Source organism: Theropithecus gelada, chromosome 1 (genome assembly GCF_003255815.1).
Source record: "Theropithecus gelada isolate Dixy chromosome 1, Tgel_1.0, whole genome shotgun sequence".
Taxonomy (NCBI): Eukaryota; Metazoa; Chordata; class Mammalia; order Primates; family Cercopithecidae; genus Theropithecus; species Theropithecus gelada.
This window is the reverse complement of record NC_037668.1, coordinates 93406184-93426954: the sequence shown is the minus strand read 5'-3', so window position 1 is coordinate 93426954 and position 20771 is coordinate 93406184. Positions and strand designations below refer to the sequence as shown.

At 37.1% G+C, this 20771-nt stretch overlaps 1 protein-coding gene, 1 non-coding gene and 1 pseudogene across 4 annotated transcripts in view; 1 reads left to right on the top strand and 2 right to left on the bottom strand.

The window, feature by feature from the left end:
- The window catches only part of LEPR (leptin receptor), a 199289-nt gene that overhangs the window by 47632 nt on the left and 130886 nt on the right, over positions 1 to 20771 (bottom strand). For all 3 annotated transcript variants that reach the window (XM_025381246.1, XM_025381255.1, XM_025381240.1), the window contains exons 4-5: positions 17318 to 17641; positions 15661 to 15784 (exon numbers count right to left, since the gene is read on the bottom strand). In XM_025381246.1, coding sequence (XP_025237031.1) covers positions 15661 to 15784; positions 17318 to 17641 — 448 coding nt within the window. The remainder of the gene's footprint in view (positions 1 to 15660; positions 15785 to 17317; positions 17642 to 20771) is intronic.
- LOC112621833 lies at positions 9873 to 12124 on the top strand (annotated as a pseudogene).
- LOC112616454 lies at positions 16488 to 16591 on the bottom strand. Its single transcript, XR_003117640.1, has one exon. It is a non-coding gene; the product is annotated as a small nucleolar RNA U13 (small nucleolar RNA).

Below are 20771 nucleotides of genomic sequence, written 5' to 3'. Positions count from 1 at the left end.
GAAAAATAGATGCTAATCTTTCTACGCATACCCCACTAATATTAAATGTTTTGAATTATGATATATTTTCAAGTTTCCTGAGATATAATTTATTATTACTTTAGTACTAAAAAAAAAAAATCAGGCTGGGCGCGGTGGCTCAAGCCTGTAATCCCAGCACTTTGGGAGGCCGAGACGGGCGGATCACGAGGTTAGGAGATCGAGACCATCCTGGCTAACACGGTGAAACCCCGTCTCTACTAAAAAAATACAAAAAAACTAGCCAGGCGTGGTGGCGGGCGCCTGTAATCCCAGCTACTCGGGAGGCTGAGGCAGGAGAATGGCATAAACCTGGGAGGCGGAGCTTGCAGTGAGCTGAGATCCGGCCCCTGCACTCCAGCCTGGGCGACAGAGAGAGACTCCGTCTCAAAAAAAAAAAAAAAAAAAAAAAAAAAATCAACCATGAAACAACATTTGCAGGACTTTAATGTGCCAAGAAATCTACTGGGAACTGTATAAGGGATATTAGTGTCAAAAGCACAATAAATTAACATTGAGATCTAAAATCAAGTACTTCTGTTTGCTTATTGGCCATGAGATCATGGACAAGTAAGTTTATATTTGTGAGTCTCAGTTTCTTTAATCAATAAAACCAAGATAATCCCTGAACCATCTGTGTTTACAAGGATGTGAATATCAAAGACAAGAATTACATAAAAGTATGTTCGAAAACTGTAAAATGCTATCCACCCTAAAATATTGTTTTGAATTAGAGATAGCCTGATGTAGCACTTTCAATTCTATCTAAATCTTTAAGCAAAGCAAATAAAATGTAATTTTTAAAAATATCAAGCCAGACCTTTTATGCATTTTTCACATATTAAAATAAAAGCTTTTACAAAAAGGGTGCGAACAAATTGAATAAATTGTGGTGTTTTATGTCAGAAACATGCTTGCAAGGCATTATGCTTTGGCTGAAAAACTTCAGAATTTTAAAGTAACAATATTTGCCTAAGTTGAGCACAAAACAACACATATATTCTCCACTAACATTTTAAATGATAGAAAATTTTAGTCATGTTTTAAGACAAAAAGAAAAGTTGGAATCACATCATCTTACTTTAGATGGTCTTGCCAATGCCAAATCCTTTTCTAAATACACTGAATATTTGTAAAAAAAGGGCTAATTTAAAATCAGATTAACTCTATGGTTTTCTTATCACTTCACTGATGTATTTTCTATTTATTCAATCTCTTTTTCATTTTGTTAATAATTGTAATATACATGCAAAACATCATATAGATTATATATCCTTAATAATGACTATATAGTATCTACATTATAAAATCTGTATTATAGTAATTCATTGTTTGTTTTCTGGTTTTTAAAAAAGCTTTCTGTAACCACGTCAACAGCTAATCCCATCATGACACTATCAGAATCAATCTAAAACTAATTTCAAAATGTTCTAAGCTTGGAATCAGCAAACTCGGGTCCACAGGCCAAATCTAGCCATCTGCCTCTTTTTGTACAGCCTGGGAGCTAAGAATGGTTATTTATATTTTCAATTAAAAACAAAAAGACTGTTTCATGATACATGAAAATTATATGAAACTCAAATTTCAGTGCCCAAAAGTGTAGTAACATTAATTCAATTTACATACTAACTACGATTGCATTTGTACAAGCACAGAATTGAATAGCTGTGACTGAGACAGTATGGTCCACAAACCCCAAAATGTTTACTACTTGGCCCTTTAAGAAAAAGAAAATTTTGCCTCCCCAGGTATAAGCCAAAAGTATTTTGTGGGTATTTGATGGGCAAAGGACACAAAAATAGAGAAAGCACATTAAATATATCACCAAATTTCATTATTAAAATTTACATGAAACACCTTTAGGAATATTATCTAATCCAATTTTTCAAAGCACCCTTTGAGGGAACTAACATCATCTACTTTACAGGTAAAACAAACTGAGATTTGGAGAGAATGTAGTCCTGGAACTCAACTGCAGTCTTGTGCATCAAGTTCAATGTTCATTTCGTTACACCCAACATGCCTTATTATCACAAGATAAATTTTGCTGTTACCATCGCCATTTTATTTAGAGATTAATAAAGACCATAGTAACCATGACTAAAAAATAATTGTAACCTGAGTCATGTTAATATTTTTATAAATGGAAATATTAGAGAATTATATAATTACTTCAAATGATTCTTTAAGGAAAAACATTAGATATTTCCTGGATTTGTGAGAAGAGTTTCCCAAGTTTGTGTGAGACCCGGAATCCATCAACCTGGTTACATGCCAAAGTCAGTATAAGAATTTAAGAACTCTGTTTTTATTACTATCAAAAGAAACTCTAACAAATTTGATAATTTTAAAGTATGGGGATAAAAGGATCATCAAATTTTAAAAGCAACGAGATATACTTGGCTTAAAACAAGCAAACATGAAGAATTTCTGGAATTCTTGAAAATTTTTATATGCAACAAAACATTTTATGCCTTACCAGCATACATATGCATATACAAACTCAGTGCCACTATTTATTTAATACCTCTACATGTAAATAAACTTTACTTGAAAGTGAAAATAATATGAAAACAGTTGTCAAATGAATTTAAAATTTTGTCTCTTTACCATTTTTGACTTTTTGGTAACATTTTTACTCAAAAGGTAAAGATATAACTCTTTAGTATTGAAATTTCATTTTTGGTAGCCATACGTGGTTTAGAAAGAAAGCACATTCTGTCCTCTGACTTTTGGTACAATTTTTCTTCCAGAAAGTGCAAAAATATTAAAACTTCTCCAAGCAAATTCTATGCTAGATTATTACAGGAATAACACCAAATTGGTACCACCTAATTTCCTGATTGTAACGTGAACTGACAGCAAAACAGTGAACAAACAAATGAAGTGAAATTAGAAAGTTTACTATTAGCTTTGTAAATCATTTAATCAAGTCACTTATTTTAAATTTCAGATTGATAATCTATAAAAACATTACCTCAAAATTTTCCCTTGCCAATCCCAAATAATTTGAGACTAAGTTACTGTCCCAGACTAGACTCATCATAAAAATCACCTGGAGAACTTGTGAAAAAATAGATTCCTAGACCCCATGAGGAATTCAGAAGGTCCAGAGCTAAGCAATCTATGTTCTGAATAAATGCAAGCAATCTAGTTCCACCACAGACCTATTGAACGCCAAGTAAGAAGTGCTGACCTAGATAAATCTTATCAAGGAGGAAAGTTTAAGAAGCATTTTGTAAAATGTAAAGTACTCTTCAGATGTAAGATATCACCAAATAAACAGAAAATCAACAAAGATAAGAAAAAGTGGGGAAAAAAAGAAGAATGCAAACTGAAACAAACAGGACCTTAATGTCTATCAAGTTAATAATATAACTGCCTGAAGGGAGAGGGAAGACCTATCTTATTTAACTTTGGAACACAATATTTGACCATGTACCCATTAGCCTTAGTAAAGGCAAAATGAGTGTAAAAAATATTGTACTCCAGTTAGTACACTTGTTTTTGTTTTTCACAGCAGTATGGGTTAGCAATTCTAAAACTGCTTTGTGTATATTCTAGCACTGAGCAAATAAGTAATACATTGTGGGAAAGGGAAACCAGGTTTCTCACTGCTGGAGAAGAAAGTTACAAAACAGAAAGAAAAAAAAGACGTTTAGAATGGACCCTTCGGTTTTGACCTAGAATGGGACATAGTATGAACGCACACCCTTTAATATATGTACATACAGAGAGATACAGGTATATAGATTTGTGTATATTATGTATACACATTGTGTATATATTGTGTGCACTAACTAGCTCTGCACACAGAGAGGGCTATAAACAGTAACAATGAACAACTATCCTCCAGACACTGGTTTGTAATACCATTCTTCAACAAAAGGAACCATGGCTCCTTGGAGAAATGGCTGATTCCAGTGTTATATCAGGAAAAGTATAAGATCAACCTGGTACATCTTATACTGCTAGAAAGAAAGTCCTCAAAAAACAAAATGATAGGGGATATATCAAAAGTACACAGGAGCCAGCATGAATGGGCTCTCATTGGCCAAATAGGGGACAATTTCAGTAATAAAATGAATGACATAACATTATAGCCTACAAACTAAAATAAGAATCCATGAGTCCATCCTGACAGAAAGGAAAGAAGGGAAGGGGAATGAAAAGTGCATCACTTACAGAGCCTAATACTATGGGCTGCACACACTAAATACTTTTTTATTGAATAACATTATTCTAAATGCCCAAATTAATATTTAGCATTTTTGTTTACCAAAAAAAATTGCATTTTGCATCTTAAAAATGTCACTGGGTTCTTTTTTACATCTTCAATTTCTTTTCTCATTATATTCATATTTTCCTTTATATTCTTGAGCATGTAGAGCATATTAATGATAGCTGTCTTTGTCTACCACTTCTATCATCTCTGTCATTTCTGGGTCTGTTTCTATTGACTATTTTTTCTTTTTCTCTTGGTTATGGGTCACATTTTCTTATCTTTTCATATATCCAGAATTTGTTTACTGGCTGCCAGACATTGTGAATATTTCATTTTTGAATATTATATTGTTTTGTTTTGCCTTGAAGAGTGCTGGATTTTGTTCTGAAAGTCAGTTATGTTATTTGAGCACTAATTTGAATCTTTTAGGGCACCCTTTAAGCATTTTGGGGAAGAGTATAGTGTAGCCTTGACTCTAAGGCTAATTTGGCCCCACCTTTAAAGTATAGCTCTTGTGGGGTTCCTACGAAATGTCACTGATACTCTTCAAGGTCTCTCCAATATCGTTTATGGGAACTTGAACAATTCCCAGACCTGTATGACTTCTGTGAATTGTTGAGATTATAGCTCCCTGATAACTGTTCTCTTACTAGAAGTTTTTCTTACCCAACATTATGGCCAGATTGATATTCAGTCAAAGAGTTAAAGTGGCCCCTGTTTTTGTGTATGCCCCTGCTTTCAAAGTACTCTGCCCCATGAACTTGAGCCCCTTACACTCTCTGAACTCTCATCTCTGCAAGTTTGTAGGGCTCAGCTTGAGTTCCTCAGCCCTCTGCCATGTTCTGGGAATTTTCTCAGAAAGCCTAAGTACTAGTAGGACTCATTTTGTTTCCTTCTCTTAGGAATCACAGTTCTGTCTGCCTTTGTCCAATATCTGAAAATAATTATTTCCTATGTTTTTTTTTTCAGTTTTCTAGTTGTTTATGACAGGAGGGTAATCCCAGACCCTTTTATTCCCTCATGGCCAGAGTCACTTGTTGATTTTTTTATTAACTTTTGAAGACATAATGTATTCATACAGTTCAAAACTTTGTTTTCTTTAAAAGAAGTAGTGAAATGGGGTGGTTACTTGACAGAAATGTGTAATAGAGAAAATTTATTTTTTAAATGGGAGTTATTGTATTGTGTCTATTAGCTGAGAGAGTAACATGATGGTGCAGAAAATAGAGGATAATGGCAAGAAAGTCCTTGAGTTGACAATAAGAGATAGGACTCAGAACACGTGACAAAGCGTTCACCTTAGATCAGAACTCAAAGAATTTATTCACAATAAAAGGAGAGAGGAAAATTGCATGGGCAGTGATATAGGCAGCCTGGTAGATTTGGGTGAGAAAAGCAATCATTAGAGAAACTCCACCTGCTTATGTTTTCTCAGTGAAAATAAAAAGCAAGATCATCAGTGAGTCTCTCTGGCTCACTTTCAGGAAAGCCAGCTGCAATGGTGCAGGCTGTCCTATGGGGAGATCCACATAACAAGAAACTGAAGGAGGTCTCCAGCTGACAGCCAGGGAGGAACTGAGGCCCTCAGTCCAACATCCCATGAAGAACGTGGAACCCCAAGAACTGATCTCCAAAGCAGCTCCTCCTGAAGGTGAACCTTGAAATGACTGCAGTCCTGGTGGCTGACACCTTCAGTGCAGTATTTCTAAGAGATCCTGAAGCAGATACTCCCTTCCCGTTCCACCCGACACTAAGCTGCAACTGAATTCCTTAACCACAGAAACTGTGAGATAATAAATGATTATTGTTTTAAGCCACCAAGTTTTGGGTTAATTTATTATATGACATTAGATCACGAATGCAGATATTGGAACTTGAAAGTGGGGTGCTGCCATAATGAAAACCTAAAAATGTATGAATGGTTTTGCAACCAGGGCACAGAGGCTAGAAGGATTTGGAGAAGCATGGTGAAGAAAACCTAAATTGCCTCAAACAGACTGTTAGTAGAAATCTGGTGGACTTCAAAGACTCTGCCAGTAAGGTCACAAAAGGAAGTGAGAGATAATTTATTGGAAAATGGAGAAAAGTTATCTTTCTTGTGTAGTAGCAGAGAGCTTATTAACATTACCATCTGTAGTCATGTGGAAAGTACAGAATGTGCCTATTGAACTGAATTATATATTTAAGGAGATTTCCAGCAAGTGTTCAGGATGTCTCTTGGTTTCTTCTTGCTGTAAGAGGAGAGATATACATTGAAGAAAGAACCATTAAACAAAAGAAAAGAGGACTTCATAGTCTTGAAGTGTCCAGCCCCTCCAGATAGCAAATAGTGTTAAAATCAAGAAATTTTGAACAAAGATCAAAGAGAAGACAGAGAAAAGATCTCTAGGAGGTTTGCAGGCTTTTATAATATCTAATGGAGTGAACACCAGAGAGATCCACTGGAGGTCCAGGTAGTTTTGTGAGAGAAGTGTATTAGCAGAAATACTGCTAATATAGAGACAGAAAGAGACAGAGACAGAACAAAATGAAAAAACAAAACAAAACAAAACTTTGGACCATTCAAAACTGTGCTGATAGGAAAGCAGGCTGTGAAAACAACTTAGATGTGCATATGGGCTGTTTTTCATGAAGAGAGGGTTACTCAGGCCAGAACCTGGTATCCAGAAAGGGGAGCCAAGAACCATGGAGAATTATTCCTGAAGTTGGGTAGTAGAGGGAACAAACTAACATGAAGAGTACAAGGGGAGATGGTCGAAGAGCAGGATTCTTGACATGGAGATTATAGAAAAAAGCATGCTTATTGGTGATGACAAAGTCTAGAGCATGTCCATGACAAGAGGTGAACAAGGTGGTGTGAAAAAAACAAGAATATTGAAAATAAGCATTCAAGAAACTGAAGATTACTCACATGGATGCTGAAATCATCCAGAATGCTGGCAGGAGTAATTGTGAAGACAAAGTAAAGTAGGTGTTAGTAGTTACAGAAGCCCAAACTCCAAGCATGACCTGGAGGGCCCTTCACAATCTGACCCTTGCGTATTCCTCCATCCTGATTTCTCTTCATTCCCCAGCTCCCCAGCCCCACCACACTCAACTTTTCAAGTCCTCCCATGTGGTATGTGTGCCTCTTGGCCTTTGCAAATGCTCTTCACTCTCTGGCTCATTCTCCTCTGCCCCCTCTTCACCTGGGCTGGATATCCCTAGTAAGTGTTTCCACGAGGCACTGTATTTATTACATCACAGCATTTCCAAACTTTGCTGTTATGTCTTCTGTTTTTACCACAGAATGTTAACTCTGGGAGGGCAAGGGTTGAGTCTGTGTTGTGGAACCTTGTTCCCCATGCTCAGCTCAGTGCTTGGAATACACAGGAGGTACCTAATAAAGAAAGAGAATTTCCTTCCTAGATCTAAGAGGAAATCTCTAGAGCAGTTTCAAAATATTACATTTCTAGAGTATCTGTCCTTCAGACTCTCTGACAAACATTAATATCTGAGCCCAAACAAAGCTTTCCCTTAAGGGACATATTTATATGGCTTTAAATCCCTTACAAACATTAGATTTTATCCCTTTTAAAATACACGGTTTTACACATGGAAGCATTTGAAAATTTCTCTTGTGAATTCTCCAGTGTCCAAAATAGGTGAGTCTGATTCAAAGTTTTTCTACAGTAACCACCATTATGGATTTTCTCTTCCATGGAGTTCTCACTGGTTATATTGACCAGCTCTTCCTATATTGACCAGCCCTTCCTATTGAATTAGAGTCCTACTTAATTATTTGGAGATATATTGCCTTAAGAGCCCAACAAAAATAGAATTAAAGGCAGAAACAGCATGTGATAGTTGGTATAATGAATATATTAACCAAATCATAGAGGTATAATGTGGCAGGAAAAAAATGGGAGACTGTTTCTCAAATTCCTTGGAATTACGACAAGTTTTACTGTGCTAATATTTTTAGAAACCTAGGTTCCAAGTGAAAGAAGACCAAATTAAAATCATCTTGTAAGAAAGTTTGAAAATCTACCTAATTTACCTAATTTTCTCATTCTTCTGGGTCCTATTGTTTAGAAGAATAGACCAATGACTGTTCAGTTGACTAAACTGAAGCTAAAATTCTCAGCTACAGCTAAGTAACTACTCAAATTTATAATGCTCTGAAATTATATGTATCTATATATTACATATATACTTATCATTTTCAGAAAAATACCTCAAGCCATAATTATAATATATACATAATAGAATTTAAGCCCTTACAAATATTCACAGGGCTTTAAAACTGAGCACTTTACCCTAACCTGCTGATAAGATCAGAAATTGTCTAGAACAGGAACCCAAGTGAGAATTTTTAATCACATCCAAAGCATTTAGGTCATCACAAGAAAGTAGTACTATGCAAAGGAATACTTTTCTCTGAGTTAAAACCTATTTTGCTCAATAAAGCAGGAAACTGCCCTGAACTGCAAATATATCTTCATCTACCATAGGGCTTCCTTTCTTCTCTCAATACTCAGAAGTTGAGGTAAGCCTTCTTTAAGACCAACCCTGTGCTCTTTTCATGGAATTTGCCTATTCCATTATTCACTCTCTACAAAATATCTTCAATGGGTCCCCTTCTATTACCAACTTTTCTCTCCCTGCTGGGTCACTTTCTATAGACTAGAAACAAACTCATAATTTCCCATCCTTTAATTATCCACCCTGGGACATTCCTTATCCATTAGTCTTCCACCTCCACTTTCCAACCCCAACCAGGCTTCTCAAGCTCTAGAGATTTATAACTCAGTCACTTTCGTTATGGACATTTGTCTACTTTCTGGCTGGCCAACATCTGACTGAAGAATCTACCATCATACAAGGCTGAAACACTGGCAGTTAGAGCACCTTCTCACCAACTAGATACCCACATCTGAAACACTGGCCCTCATGATGATTGCACAAAGACTCAGGGGCTTGTAGGTTCATCAGAGTCATGGCATCAGGTGACCTGCATGTGGAAATGATGACCGCAGGGACACTCAATGTCCAGATACGATAGCAGTGGCACTATATCTGGGTTCCTCCTCTGGCTGACTTAAAGAATTAGTCCAGTGGTCTAACACTAGTAATAAATATTAACTACAGCCTGGTAATCAATACAGAAAGGAGACCAGTGGCAGCTGTGCATATTACCTCCCTTACAGTATGTTTGCATACGTGTGTGTGTGTGTGTGTTTCTATATATTAACGAAATTCTTCTCAATCTTCTCCTTCCCCCTATTATTTTATATAAGGATTCCTGCTATTATTAAATTTACAATTTTATATTTAGCTTCCACAATATTCATTCAGGTAGAATCATGATTGAATGTGAGGAGCAATTAATACTGCCCAGAGAGCAATACTGTACATGTTGCACAGAAAACATAATGACAATTGCGACATAGTATCATCCACTTTGGGAGAGAGGATAAGACTGTCTCCTTTTGTTCAAAGTGTAGCCCACCACTCCCCACCCCCTGAGCAGCTCCTGTGGCTCAGACAGGGGCTGTGGCAGGAGGAAAGATGCCACAGCCTGAGTCCTGGAAGCCACTGCCAGTGTTGTAGAAAATTAAAATGGCCCATTAGTTATGCTAGGTTTATAATGGGAAGTGTCACAGTTCAATATTTCTGTTACGGGTGCATTTTTACATATGTGACCTGCACAGTTTTGGTTTTTGTTCATTTCAACTTCAGTGAAGTGACTCAACCACTTAAGAATGTGCTCATCCACTATTCACAATAGCAAAGACTTGGAACTAACCCAAATCCCCCTCAGTGATAGACTGGATAAGGAAAATGTGGCACATATACACCATGGAATACTATGCGGCCATAAAAAAGGATGAGTTCATGTCCTTTGCGGGGACATGGATGAAGCTGAGAACCATCATTCTCAGCAGACTAATACAGGAACCAAAAAACAAACACCACATGTTCTCACTCATAAGTGGGAGTTGAACAGTGAGAACACAGAGACACAGGGAGGGGAGCATCACACACTGGGGCCTGTCAAGGGGTGGGAGGCTAGAGGAGGGATAGCATTAGGAGAAATACCTAATGTAGATGACAGGTTGATGGGTGCAGCAAACCACCATGGCACACGTATACCTATGTAACAAACCTACATGTTCCGCACATGTATCCCAGAACTTAAACTATATATAAAAAAAAAGAATGTGCTCAAGGGATCTGGACCCCATGGACCATTTCCAAAACAATTCTATTCTTGTTTCACTCAAGGTCCAAGTCTATTACTAGAGCCACAGTTCAAAGAAAACGAAATTGATGATGTGATAGTCATATTGAAGATCCAGAAAAAGGCCACTTGAAATTGTCTTCTGAACTAGGCATGATTTTTAATGAACGTGCTCAGGAGTTGAAAGACTTGGGCTATCAGAAACGTGGTTTTAATATGCTTATCAGTAACTGCAGGCTACCACAGAGATGTGCTAGGGACAAGGAATGCAGCATGTATAGTCCTACCGCCTGACCTGCCAGTTGCTAATATTGTTATCTGTTTCCACAATGAAGCTTTTTCTGCCTGTCTCCAGATGCTGCACATTGTCATAAATTGCATGCCAGCAAACCTGCTTCCTGAAATCATCCTCATGGATGTTGTTAGTGACCTTGATGATTTGAAAGGAGAACCAAATGAGTATGTCCAAGATTGCCTCCTTGGAAAAATTAAGGTATAAGAAATATAAAGTGTGAGGGATTGATTCAAGGAAGAATGAGTGTAGCAATCCAAGCAACAGAAGTCCTTGTGTTCCTAGACAGCCACGTGAAGTGAATGTGATGTGACTGCAGTCCTTGCTGGCTGTCATCTGTGTGGAGTGGCACACCATGATGTTCTCAGTGATTGACATCATTAGTGCCAATACGCTAGCCTACAGCTCATCCTCTGTTGTCCGTGGAGGATTCAACTGAGGGCTGCACTTCAAATAGGAGCTTGTTCGCGTTTCTGAGCTAGGATGAGCAGAAAAAGCCACAGCACCAACAAAGTCACTGATAATGACTGGAGGATTGTCTGCCAGGAACAGACAGTATTTCCATGAATTTGGACAGTAGGATACTGGCATGGGTATCTGGAGAGGAGAAAATTTGGAAATATCATTTCAGATCTGGATGTGTGGAGGTAAGTTCTTCATCATGCCTTGCTCTACAGTAGGACATTTTCCAAAAAAGGTGACCATATGGATCTCCTGAAGGCTGGGACACCATGAACACAACTCTTTGAGGCTGGCACATGTCTGGCTGGATGAATAAAGGGGCAGTATTTTTCCTTAAGACTTAATCTGAAGAGGAAAAGCTATGGAACTATCAGTGAGCATGTTGACTTGAGAAAGAAGTTGGGATGCAAATCATTTAAATGGTATTTGGATAATATTTACCCAGAGGTGCAGATATCTGGGCCCCATGCCAAATTCCAGCAACCCACTTTTATCAGTAGAGGGCCAAAATGCCACCAAGTCCTTCAACTTGGAAGGCTCTATCACTTCCAGACCAACAAATGTCTGGTGGCTCAGGGCTGCCCAAGTCGGAAAGAAGGCATACTAGTGCTTAAGGCCTGTGAGTATGAGAACCCAAATCAGATCTGGATTTATAATGAAGAGCATGAATTGGTTTTACACCATCTTCTTTGTCTAGGTACGACAGAAACTAGCTCACCAGACCCACCACGACTCATGGAGTCCATGGGTCAGGCAGGCATGGACCTTTGGGGAAAATAATCGGCTGCACCAGATGTCAGTTGGACAGTGCCTGAGAGTGGTGGCTCCACAGGGTCAGGAAGACTCTGTTGCTATGGCAATCTCTGATGGCTCCTCCTCACAACAGTGGCAGTTGGAAGGTTAAGGTGGACACCATAGCAGAAATGGTGTTTCATCAGGCTTTGCCTCCTCTGTGAAGTGTAGGGCTTTAGAAAGAATGTTGTTGGTGCCAGGAAAGCCTTGGTTTGGTAGAGCCATCTTGGATAGGATGACATTTCCCATCTTCCTGGAGATGCCTGGGAATGTTAACAGAGGTAACACAGCGGATCTGATAGAGATGGGAGCACTGAGTGTCCGCAAGTGAAGAAGTATGTTTCACCAAGGCACTGAGGTCATTTCTGAGCTTCTATTAAGGAATCTCTTGCTTATAGAGGAAAATCAGAATACAATTTTAACTCTAGAGTTTTGTTTGTACACAACGACAAAACTCAGCAAATGGATGTTTCTATTCAAATTTATTTATGCCTCTTTTTAATCCCCTTTAAAGATGGAATGGTTTTTATCTGATCAGGAGTTTGTCATGATTTCCCTTCTTAGAAGACTTCACAGGAGACAGTTTTTTTTAAAATTTACTTATCATTTGTTTAGTATGTTCTAAACAGACAATTTTTAAAAAAAAAAAGAATCTACATTATGTTTAACTTCAGAAGGCATCATTTATAAGACAATATTTGAGAGGCAGTTAACTATTATAAATTATTTTGATGAATTATGATACTATATACATGTGAAATAAAGGATCCTTTTGGTTTTTTTAAAAGTATAGTTGCACCTAATTAGGTGAAAGCATGAAGTTATAGGGAAGTTGTAGGGAAAGGTAGGTATGCGTAGAAAGGTGTGTGTGAATGTTCCAAGTAGCCAATGAGCCAATGAAATGAATTTTGCTGGTGGTTAAGCTATTGTCTGCCATCTTCAATGCACCCTAAGCTCTGTTTTGCCATGCTGGGGCTGGAGCTCAGAAAACCATAGTTCTCCTCTGCTACCTAAATTCTTGTTAAATTCTACCTGTGGGGGAGCTAGAAAGAGACTAGAATAATGGAGTGACAAGGGAGTTGATCCTTCCTGTTTTGTCTTCTATTCTTGAAATATCACTCCAGCCAGAGGTTCCTTACCTGGGCAGCAGCAGCTGGTCCCAGTAACCAGGTTTTTTTCCCATATTCTCAGCGCCAGCCATGGTATACCTTGGATATATGAATTCCAGCTCTGCAGGGTCCCCCCATCAACTGACTGAGGAACTAGCATAAAGATCAGCTCTTTAGGGTCCTTTCTCCAAGTTTTCCTTTGTTCTGGCAACCTCTCCTTCCACTCCCCTGAATAAGCTTTGCCTAAAGACCCATTATTTTCACACTGCCAAATCCATACATATTATTCAGACCTTATCTGCTCTATCTGACCATTGACCACTCACTTCTCCCACCTTCAGACAATATTATTTCTTTACTAATAATTTTTTGGCTCATTAAGACATTTCTGGAGGGTAAATTGGAAAATCTTTTAGAAAACATTTTGGCAATATGTATTCATTCAACAAACAATTTTTAAGCATTGTATAAATATTTCCATTGCATTAATTTCTAGAGGTAGAACAACTGTTAAAGATAGTAAGTACTTTGTGTGTGCATTTAGTAAGTGGTACAACCAGGTAGTCTGACTCTAAAATCTGTCATATTAACCTCTACACCAGGAATTTTCAAACTTGAGTTCCATCAGAATCACCTAAAGGACTTGGTAAAATATAGATTAATGAGCCCCACCCCCCTAATTTTTTATTTACAAGGGTGAGCTAGCAAATTTAAATTTCTAACAAGGTTCCAGGTGATATTGATCTCCTTCCCAATACTACACTACCCACATATTTTCTTATTAACTCTTATTCATCTCTAATGACTCAACTCAGCTATCGCCTTCCTTCGGAAACCTTGGCTCCTCTCTTCCTTCACCAGCTGAACTAGATAACCCCCATGTACGACCTCACAACAATCATGAGCTCCCATGACATTATGTGCCTACCAAATACATATCGTAACCACTGAAACTGAAACTCTGTACGCATAGGTCCCAACTGCTAGCCTTTGAGCACCTCAAGGACAGCGATCGCAACCATTCATCCTTTTTTACATGTCTTTAAGTTTCTTTTTAAATTTGTACTGTGATAAAATGTATATAAAATTTAACATTTCAACCATTTTAAGTGTACAGTGCAATGACATGAAACACATTCACATGATTATACAACCATCACCACCCCCCAACTCCAGAACCTTTTTCATTTTCCCAAATTGAAACTTTATATCCATTAAACAGTAACTCCCCAGTGTCCCCTCCTCTCAGCCCCATTCTACTTTCTGTCTCTATTCATTTGTACAGGGACAGTTTCTAGCACATTGTTCCTCAATGGTATTATCTCAATAACTGCAGAACTGAAGGAGGTGAGACTTTAAGCATCAAATAGAAGAATTAATGATAAAGAATTTTAAAGAGTTAAAATTGACATAGAAATAGTGTATATCATCACTGGAGTAATTAGAAAACTTGAAGGACATATTAGCTGCTTGAGTTATAAGTATATGGCTGTTTGAAAACAGTATCTTTGTTCTCTTTCTAGCACAAATATTAACCACTCATATTTTTAAGTTTATAAAGAGATCAAATATGAAAAATCATCTGAAAAAGAAATATAAAACACATCTTTTTTCCTTTTCCACTCAAATACCTAGGACTTCTGAATTGAGTTCACTCTTCTTTCAGACTCTATGCCCACCTATATCTGCAATATCTTTGTAAGGTGCATGGATGTGCTTTGGTCAAGAATTAGGCCAAGGCAGATGTCCAGGCCTGCATGACTCAGCGAGTACAGTGCAGGCGTATAACTCTACCTGTTATCACAGCCATGTAGCCATAACATAGGAAGGCCATCCCTTGGCCGTATGCCACTATTGTCTGTAAAAGTTATAATTGCCCTGCTGACACTGTACAGATGCTCTTGTACAGCCGTTCTTGCACCCAGAGAGAGAGAAAGTACCAGAGCTGTCAGTCTTGCTCTGACAAGGGGAGCCAGGGCATGGCTTGACATGGTACAGCACGGCTCACTTTCATGCCCAGAGAGAGAAAGAGTTAAGCTGCTGACCCTGAAGGCAAGGGAGAGCCGATCGTGCAGTTGTACATAGGAGCAGCTGGCCCAAGCAGTCGAAACAGAGCAGAAAGTGAGAGAAAGCTGCTGATAAGAGAGCTGCTAATGAGAGACCTAGTCTGAGTAAGCTGCTGAGAGGGAGCTGCTGAAAAACACTACATTTCACCTGCTTACGGCCCCCCAGTGTTCTTTCAGCTATTGCCCATTCACCCACTGCCTTCGGACCTCAGCATGAGCTGGAACCTGAACTTGAACCTAACAGTTGGTAGACTCGTGGAGCTGACAATCGTGACCCTAAACCTGACTGTCTTGCTACCTCAATTAACAGGAGAAAAGAGGAAACCTAATAGAGCAGAATGCTATATTAAAAAATAAAACATATAAAAGGAAATGTAGGGATGCAAGAGGTTTATAATCTACTTCTGCATATGAAACCTCTTTTAAAAAACATTGTGTGGTAGACATGCCCAAATTAATTATTTGGTACTTACAGAACATATAAAAGATGGACCTTATGTTTGTAATTCTTGAATGGATTCTTAAATAATGACTCCACATAACAGATGAATAATTTCAAGTCTCCTTTTAGCCAGCACTGTATGTTCCAGTTTGCACCTGAATTTAAAAAAAACAAAAACAAACAAACAAACAAAAAACTGCGTGAAATCTCAAAAACCATCTGAACAACTCAGTGAAAGAGAAGAACTAAATCAAATTGACCAGTGTTCTGATACAACTTCCATTTCCTATTCTGAGAGAAAAAGAACAAACTTTAACTAGGGGCATGCGTTTGCCCATCACTTAGTCCCTTTGGCCCTCAGTTTCCTTTTTTCTAAAGTAACAGAATTAAATTCAATTATTGCTTCTCAAACTCTCTTTAATTTCAAACCACTTAAATAGGACAAAAGAGCTCAAAACTTATTTAGCTCATCTAGCTCAGTTCTTACTTTTCTCACTTTTCTTTCCTTTTTTTTTTTTTTTTAGAAATGGGGTCTCACTCTGTCACCCTGGCTGGAGTGCAATGGCATGATCATGTGATCATGGCTTACTGCAGCCTCGATCTCTCAAGCAATCTTCCCACCTCAGTCTCCTAAGTAGATGGGACTAGAGGCACGCACCACCACGCCCAGCTAATTTTTTTTTTTTTTTTTTTTTTTTTTTTTTGTATTTTTAGTAGAGATGGAGTTTCATTATGTTGCCCAGGCTGGTCTCTAACTCCTGAGCTCCAGTGATCTGCCCGCCTAGGTCTCCTAAATGCTAGGATTACAGGTATTGAAGCCACTGTGCCCAGCCTTTTTTTTTTTTTTTTTTTTTTTAATATTAGACAGTTAATATGCCAACATCATAACAAGGTCTGAGGGAGGCACATCTCACACATACATGTGAAAATCCAGTCATCACGCTTTTGAGGGAGGAAAAGATATGCCTGTATTTTCATACTGGAGGTCTCTTTACATGAATGAGTCAATTGACTCCATTCTTCCTAGCTTTTCCAAAAGACTTGGGATAATTTTGTTGTTTATATTTCCAGATGCAGAATTTTTAACTACACTAGCTACAATGAGTATGCATTATACTTAAACAAAAAAAAAAGAATTTTTTTCTTTGCTTTTTTGTTTTTCCAACTTTTATTTTTAGTTCAGGGGCACGTGTGAAGGACGTGTTAGTTAGTTGAACAGGTAAACATGTACCATAGCAGTTTGCTGCACAGATCATCACATCACCTAGGTGTTAAGCCCAGCATCCATTAGCTATTCTTTCTGAAAAACCCATGTTTAAAATGTAGATTATTTCAGAGATATTCCTTGCCTGAAGAAATATTATTATTCATGAATATTTTAAAATTTAACCAATTCAACAATATTTTCAGTCATTTGATATTTTATATATTTAACAGAAATAAGGTGTGTTTTCTATTTCAAAGCAAATTTAAAAGACTACAAGGAATGTACTTAAAAGTAAAATATTTCCCTCATTATATTTTTATGGGATACAAGATAATTGGGGAATTATTTATTAGTTTGTTTACATAATGAATCCTAATTTTATTATCAATATAAAAATGATTATGTATGTTAAAAATCAGAGCCATAAGACAAGACTTAAAACACATTGTTCAATACATTAAAAAAAATAGCTAATGCTTACCCATTTGTTGAAAAACTGAAGAATTTACTGTTGAAACAAATGTCTTTCCTTCAATGTTGTCTGCACACAAAGAGCAGTTTCTATCTTGCTCACTCCGAAAGCAACAGTGGAAAGTTGTTTTGGATAAGTTAGAAAAGTGAGTATCACTTGAATTAAACTCAACAGCTGTCTCATAATGTCCATTCAAATTTGAAGTATTCTTTGAGAGTCCAGCAGGCAAAAGGAAGTAGTCATAGGTTGAATTTGGTGGCATGCAAGACAATTTAAATCTCCAAGGAGTAATTGGATATGACAAGTTAAATGCAGTTATCACACAAATAAACTCTGTTAGGATATTAAAAAGACACATAGAAAAAAGTGATCATTTTGACTAAGACATGAATAGAAAGTATCCAAGATTAAACCGTGTAGTGCTCAATAATTATTTAACTTTCTAAGTCCTCAGTGAGTGCCTAATGAATAACTTCGCGCTTTCATTGTACAATGTGTTATATTCAAGAGGATGCATTCATTTGTAGAAATGACTCCACTTTCTGACATCTCTTTTCTTTTTGAAAATTGACACTTCATGTTTTCTCTTTAATCTGACATGTTATATTTATGTTTTAATAAAAGGAAACAAACACAAATATTTTATTTTTCCTTTCTAAAGCATATTATTCTAGCTTCCATTATAAATGATAAATATAATATCCAGTATAAATGATAAATAAATATCTGGATGTGCAATTATATAAACAAACATCAAAGCGCTATTTGAATATGTATTTAAGAGAGTAACACCAATATATTAACACTGCTTTCGCTGAGCACTTTTAGAAAAAATGTGTCTTCAACATGACGATAGCTTGACGATCTCCTGAATTTTCCCATGATCCTCCAAATACAAAACATCATATACGACACGCCCTTAGCACCTTACACAAAAAATGATGCAAAAGAATAGACTTCTTATGGGAAATGCCCACTGCTGATTAAATTGTCACTTTTTAAACATAAAAATTAAGAACAATTATATAATCCAGTACCAAAAAATCTGCAAAAGTTAAACTTTTTCTTTTTTTTTTTTAAGATGTAGTCTCGCTCTTGTCACCCAGGCTAGAGTGCAGTGGCGTGATCTCAGCTCACTGCAACCTCTGCCTCCCGGGTTCAAGTGATTCTCCTGCCTCAGCCTCTTGAGTAGCTGGGATCACAGGCACCCACCACCACACCCGGTTAATTTTTGTACTTTTAGTAGAGACGGGGTTTTGCCATGTTGGCCAGGCTGGTCTCGAACTTCTGACCTCAGGTGATCCACCCACCTTGGCCTCCCAAAGTGCTGGGATTATAGGAATGAGCCACTGCACCAGCCAAACTTATTTTTAAATATTTGTTTGAAAATAAATTAATTCTTCATAATTGCTTTTTCAATAAGTTACCCAAATGATGCAACAATTGTGTTGGCTTATATAGACACTGATGCAGAATAGGAATTCTGAGAATCTTGTATGGATTTGTATGAAATGAGAATTTTGAAGAGTTATGGCAAATGTAATAATGTAAGGAAATAGAAGTAACCATGATGTTCATCAGTAGCGGAATGGGTAAATTCCGATACATCCACACAAGTAAATATTATTCAGGGCTAAAAAGAAATGAGATATCAAGTCACGAAAAGGCATGGAGGTTCCAGCACTCTTCCAGAACTATGGATCCAACAAAGGACTAATATCCAGAATTTAGAAGGAACAACTCCACAAGAATAAAACAAATAATCCCATTAAAAAGAAGGCAAAGGAAATGAACAGACATTTCTCAAAAGAAGACATACAAGCAGCCAATGAACATGAAAAAATGCCCAATGTCACTAATCATCAGAAAAATGCAAATTAAAACTACAGTAAGATACCATCTTATACCAGTAAGAATGGCCATTATTAAAAAGTCATAAAATAATAGATGTCGGTGAGGATGCAGAGAAAAGGAAATGCTTATTCACTGTTGGTGGGAATGTAAATTAGTACAACCTCTAAGGAAAACAATGTGTAGATTTCACAAAGAACTAAAAGTAGAACTATCATTCAATCCAGCAATTCCACTACTAAGTATCTACTCAAAGGAAAAGAAATAATTATAACAAAAAGACACCGGCGCTCATATGTTTGTAACAGCACTATTCACAATAGCAAAGTCATGGAATCAACCTAAGTGTCCCTCAACGAATGACTGGATTAAAAAAATGTGGCATATTCACACACATGTGCAGACACACACACACACACACACACACACACCATGGAATACTATGCAGCCATAAAAAAGAATAAAATCGTGTGTTTTGCAACAACATGGATGGAGCTAAAGGCCATTATCCTAAATGAAATAACTCAGAAACAGAAAATCAAATACCACATGTTCTCACTTATAAGTAGGAGATAAGCAATGGGTACACATGGACATACAAAAGAGAATAATAGATACTGGGAACTCCACAATGGGGAGAGGATGGAAGAGGGGTGAGCAGTGAAAATTACCTATTGTGCACAATGTTCACTAGTCAGGTGATGCACACACTACGCAATATATCCATGTAACAAAATCATACTTGTACCCTCTGAATCTACAAAAATAAAAATTTAAAGAGGAAAAAAAAAAGACATGGAGGAAACATAAATGCATATTACTAAGTGAAAGAAACCAATATGAAAAAGACTACGTACTATGTTATTCCAACTATATGACATTCTATAAAAGGCACAACTATGGAAACAATCAAAAGATTGGTGGTTCCCAGGAGTTAGGTAAGAAGGTAGGAGGAATAGGCAGGCCACAAAGGATGGATAGGGCAGTGAAATTCTTCTGTATGATTCTACAGTGGCAGATAAAGGTCACCATACATACATCTGCCAACATTCATACAATATACAACACCAAGAGTGAACCATAATGTAAACTATGGACTTTGAGTGACAATGATACGTCAATGTGGGTTCATCAATTGTGACAAGTGTACCACTCTGAGGGGAATAGCTGATCATGGGGAGTTATACATGTGTGGGGCAGGAAGTCTATGGAAAAATCTCTGTACCTTCCGCTCAATTTTGCTGTGAACATAAAACTGCTCTAAAAACTAAAGGCTATTTAAAAATGTAAGAAAATAAAATTTTTAATCAACTCACAAATATATTTTTTCATTACAAAAGCAATTATCAATGAAAAACATTCAAATGATACATAGGTAATGACTGTTAATAGTTTGGTTTCTAACGATTTCTATAGATATAAATTAATATAAATATGTATAGATGCAAAAATTGAAGCCAAAGTGATTAATGTGACAAATGTGACTATGGTCATACTGATGACAATTAGGTATCACAACATTACCAAAAGTAAATCCATATTACAATTATGTTCCTTTGGACTTCATTCACTCCTTCTAACATGTGTTTCTAAAATCAGAACACCTCAAAGA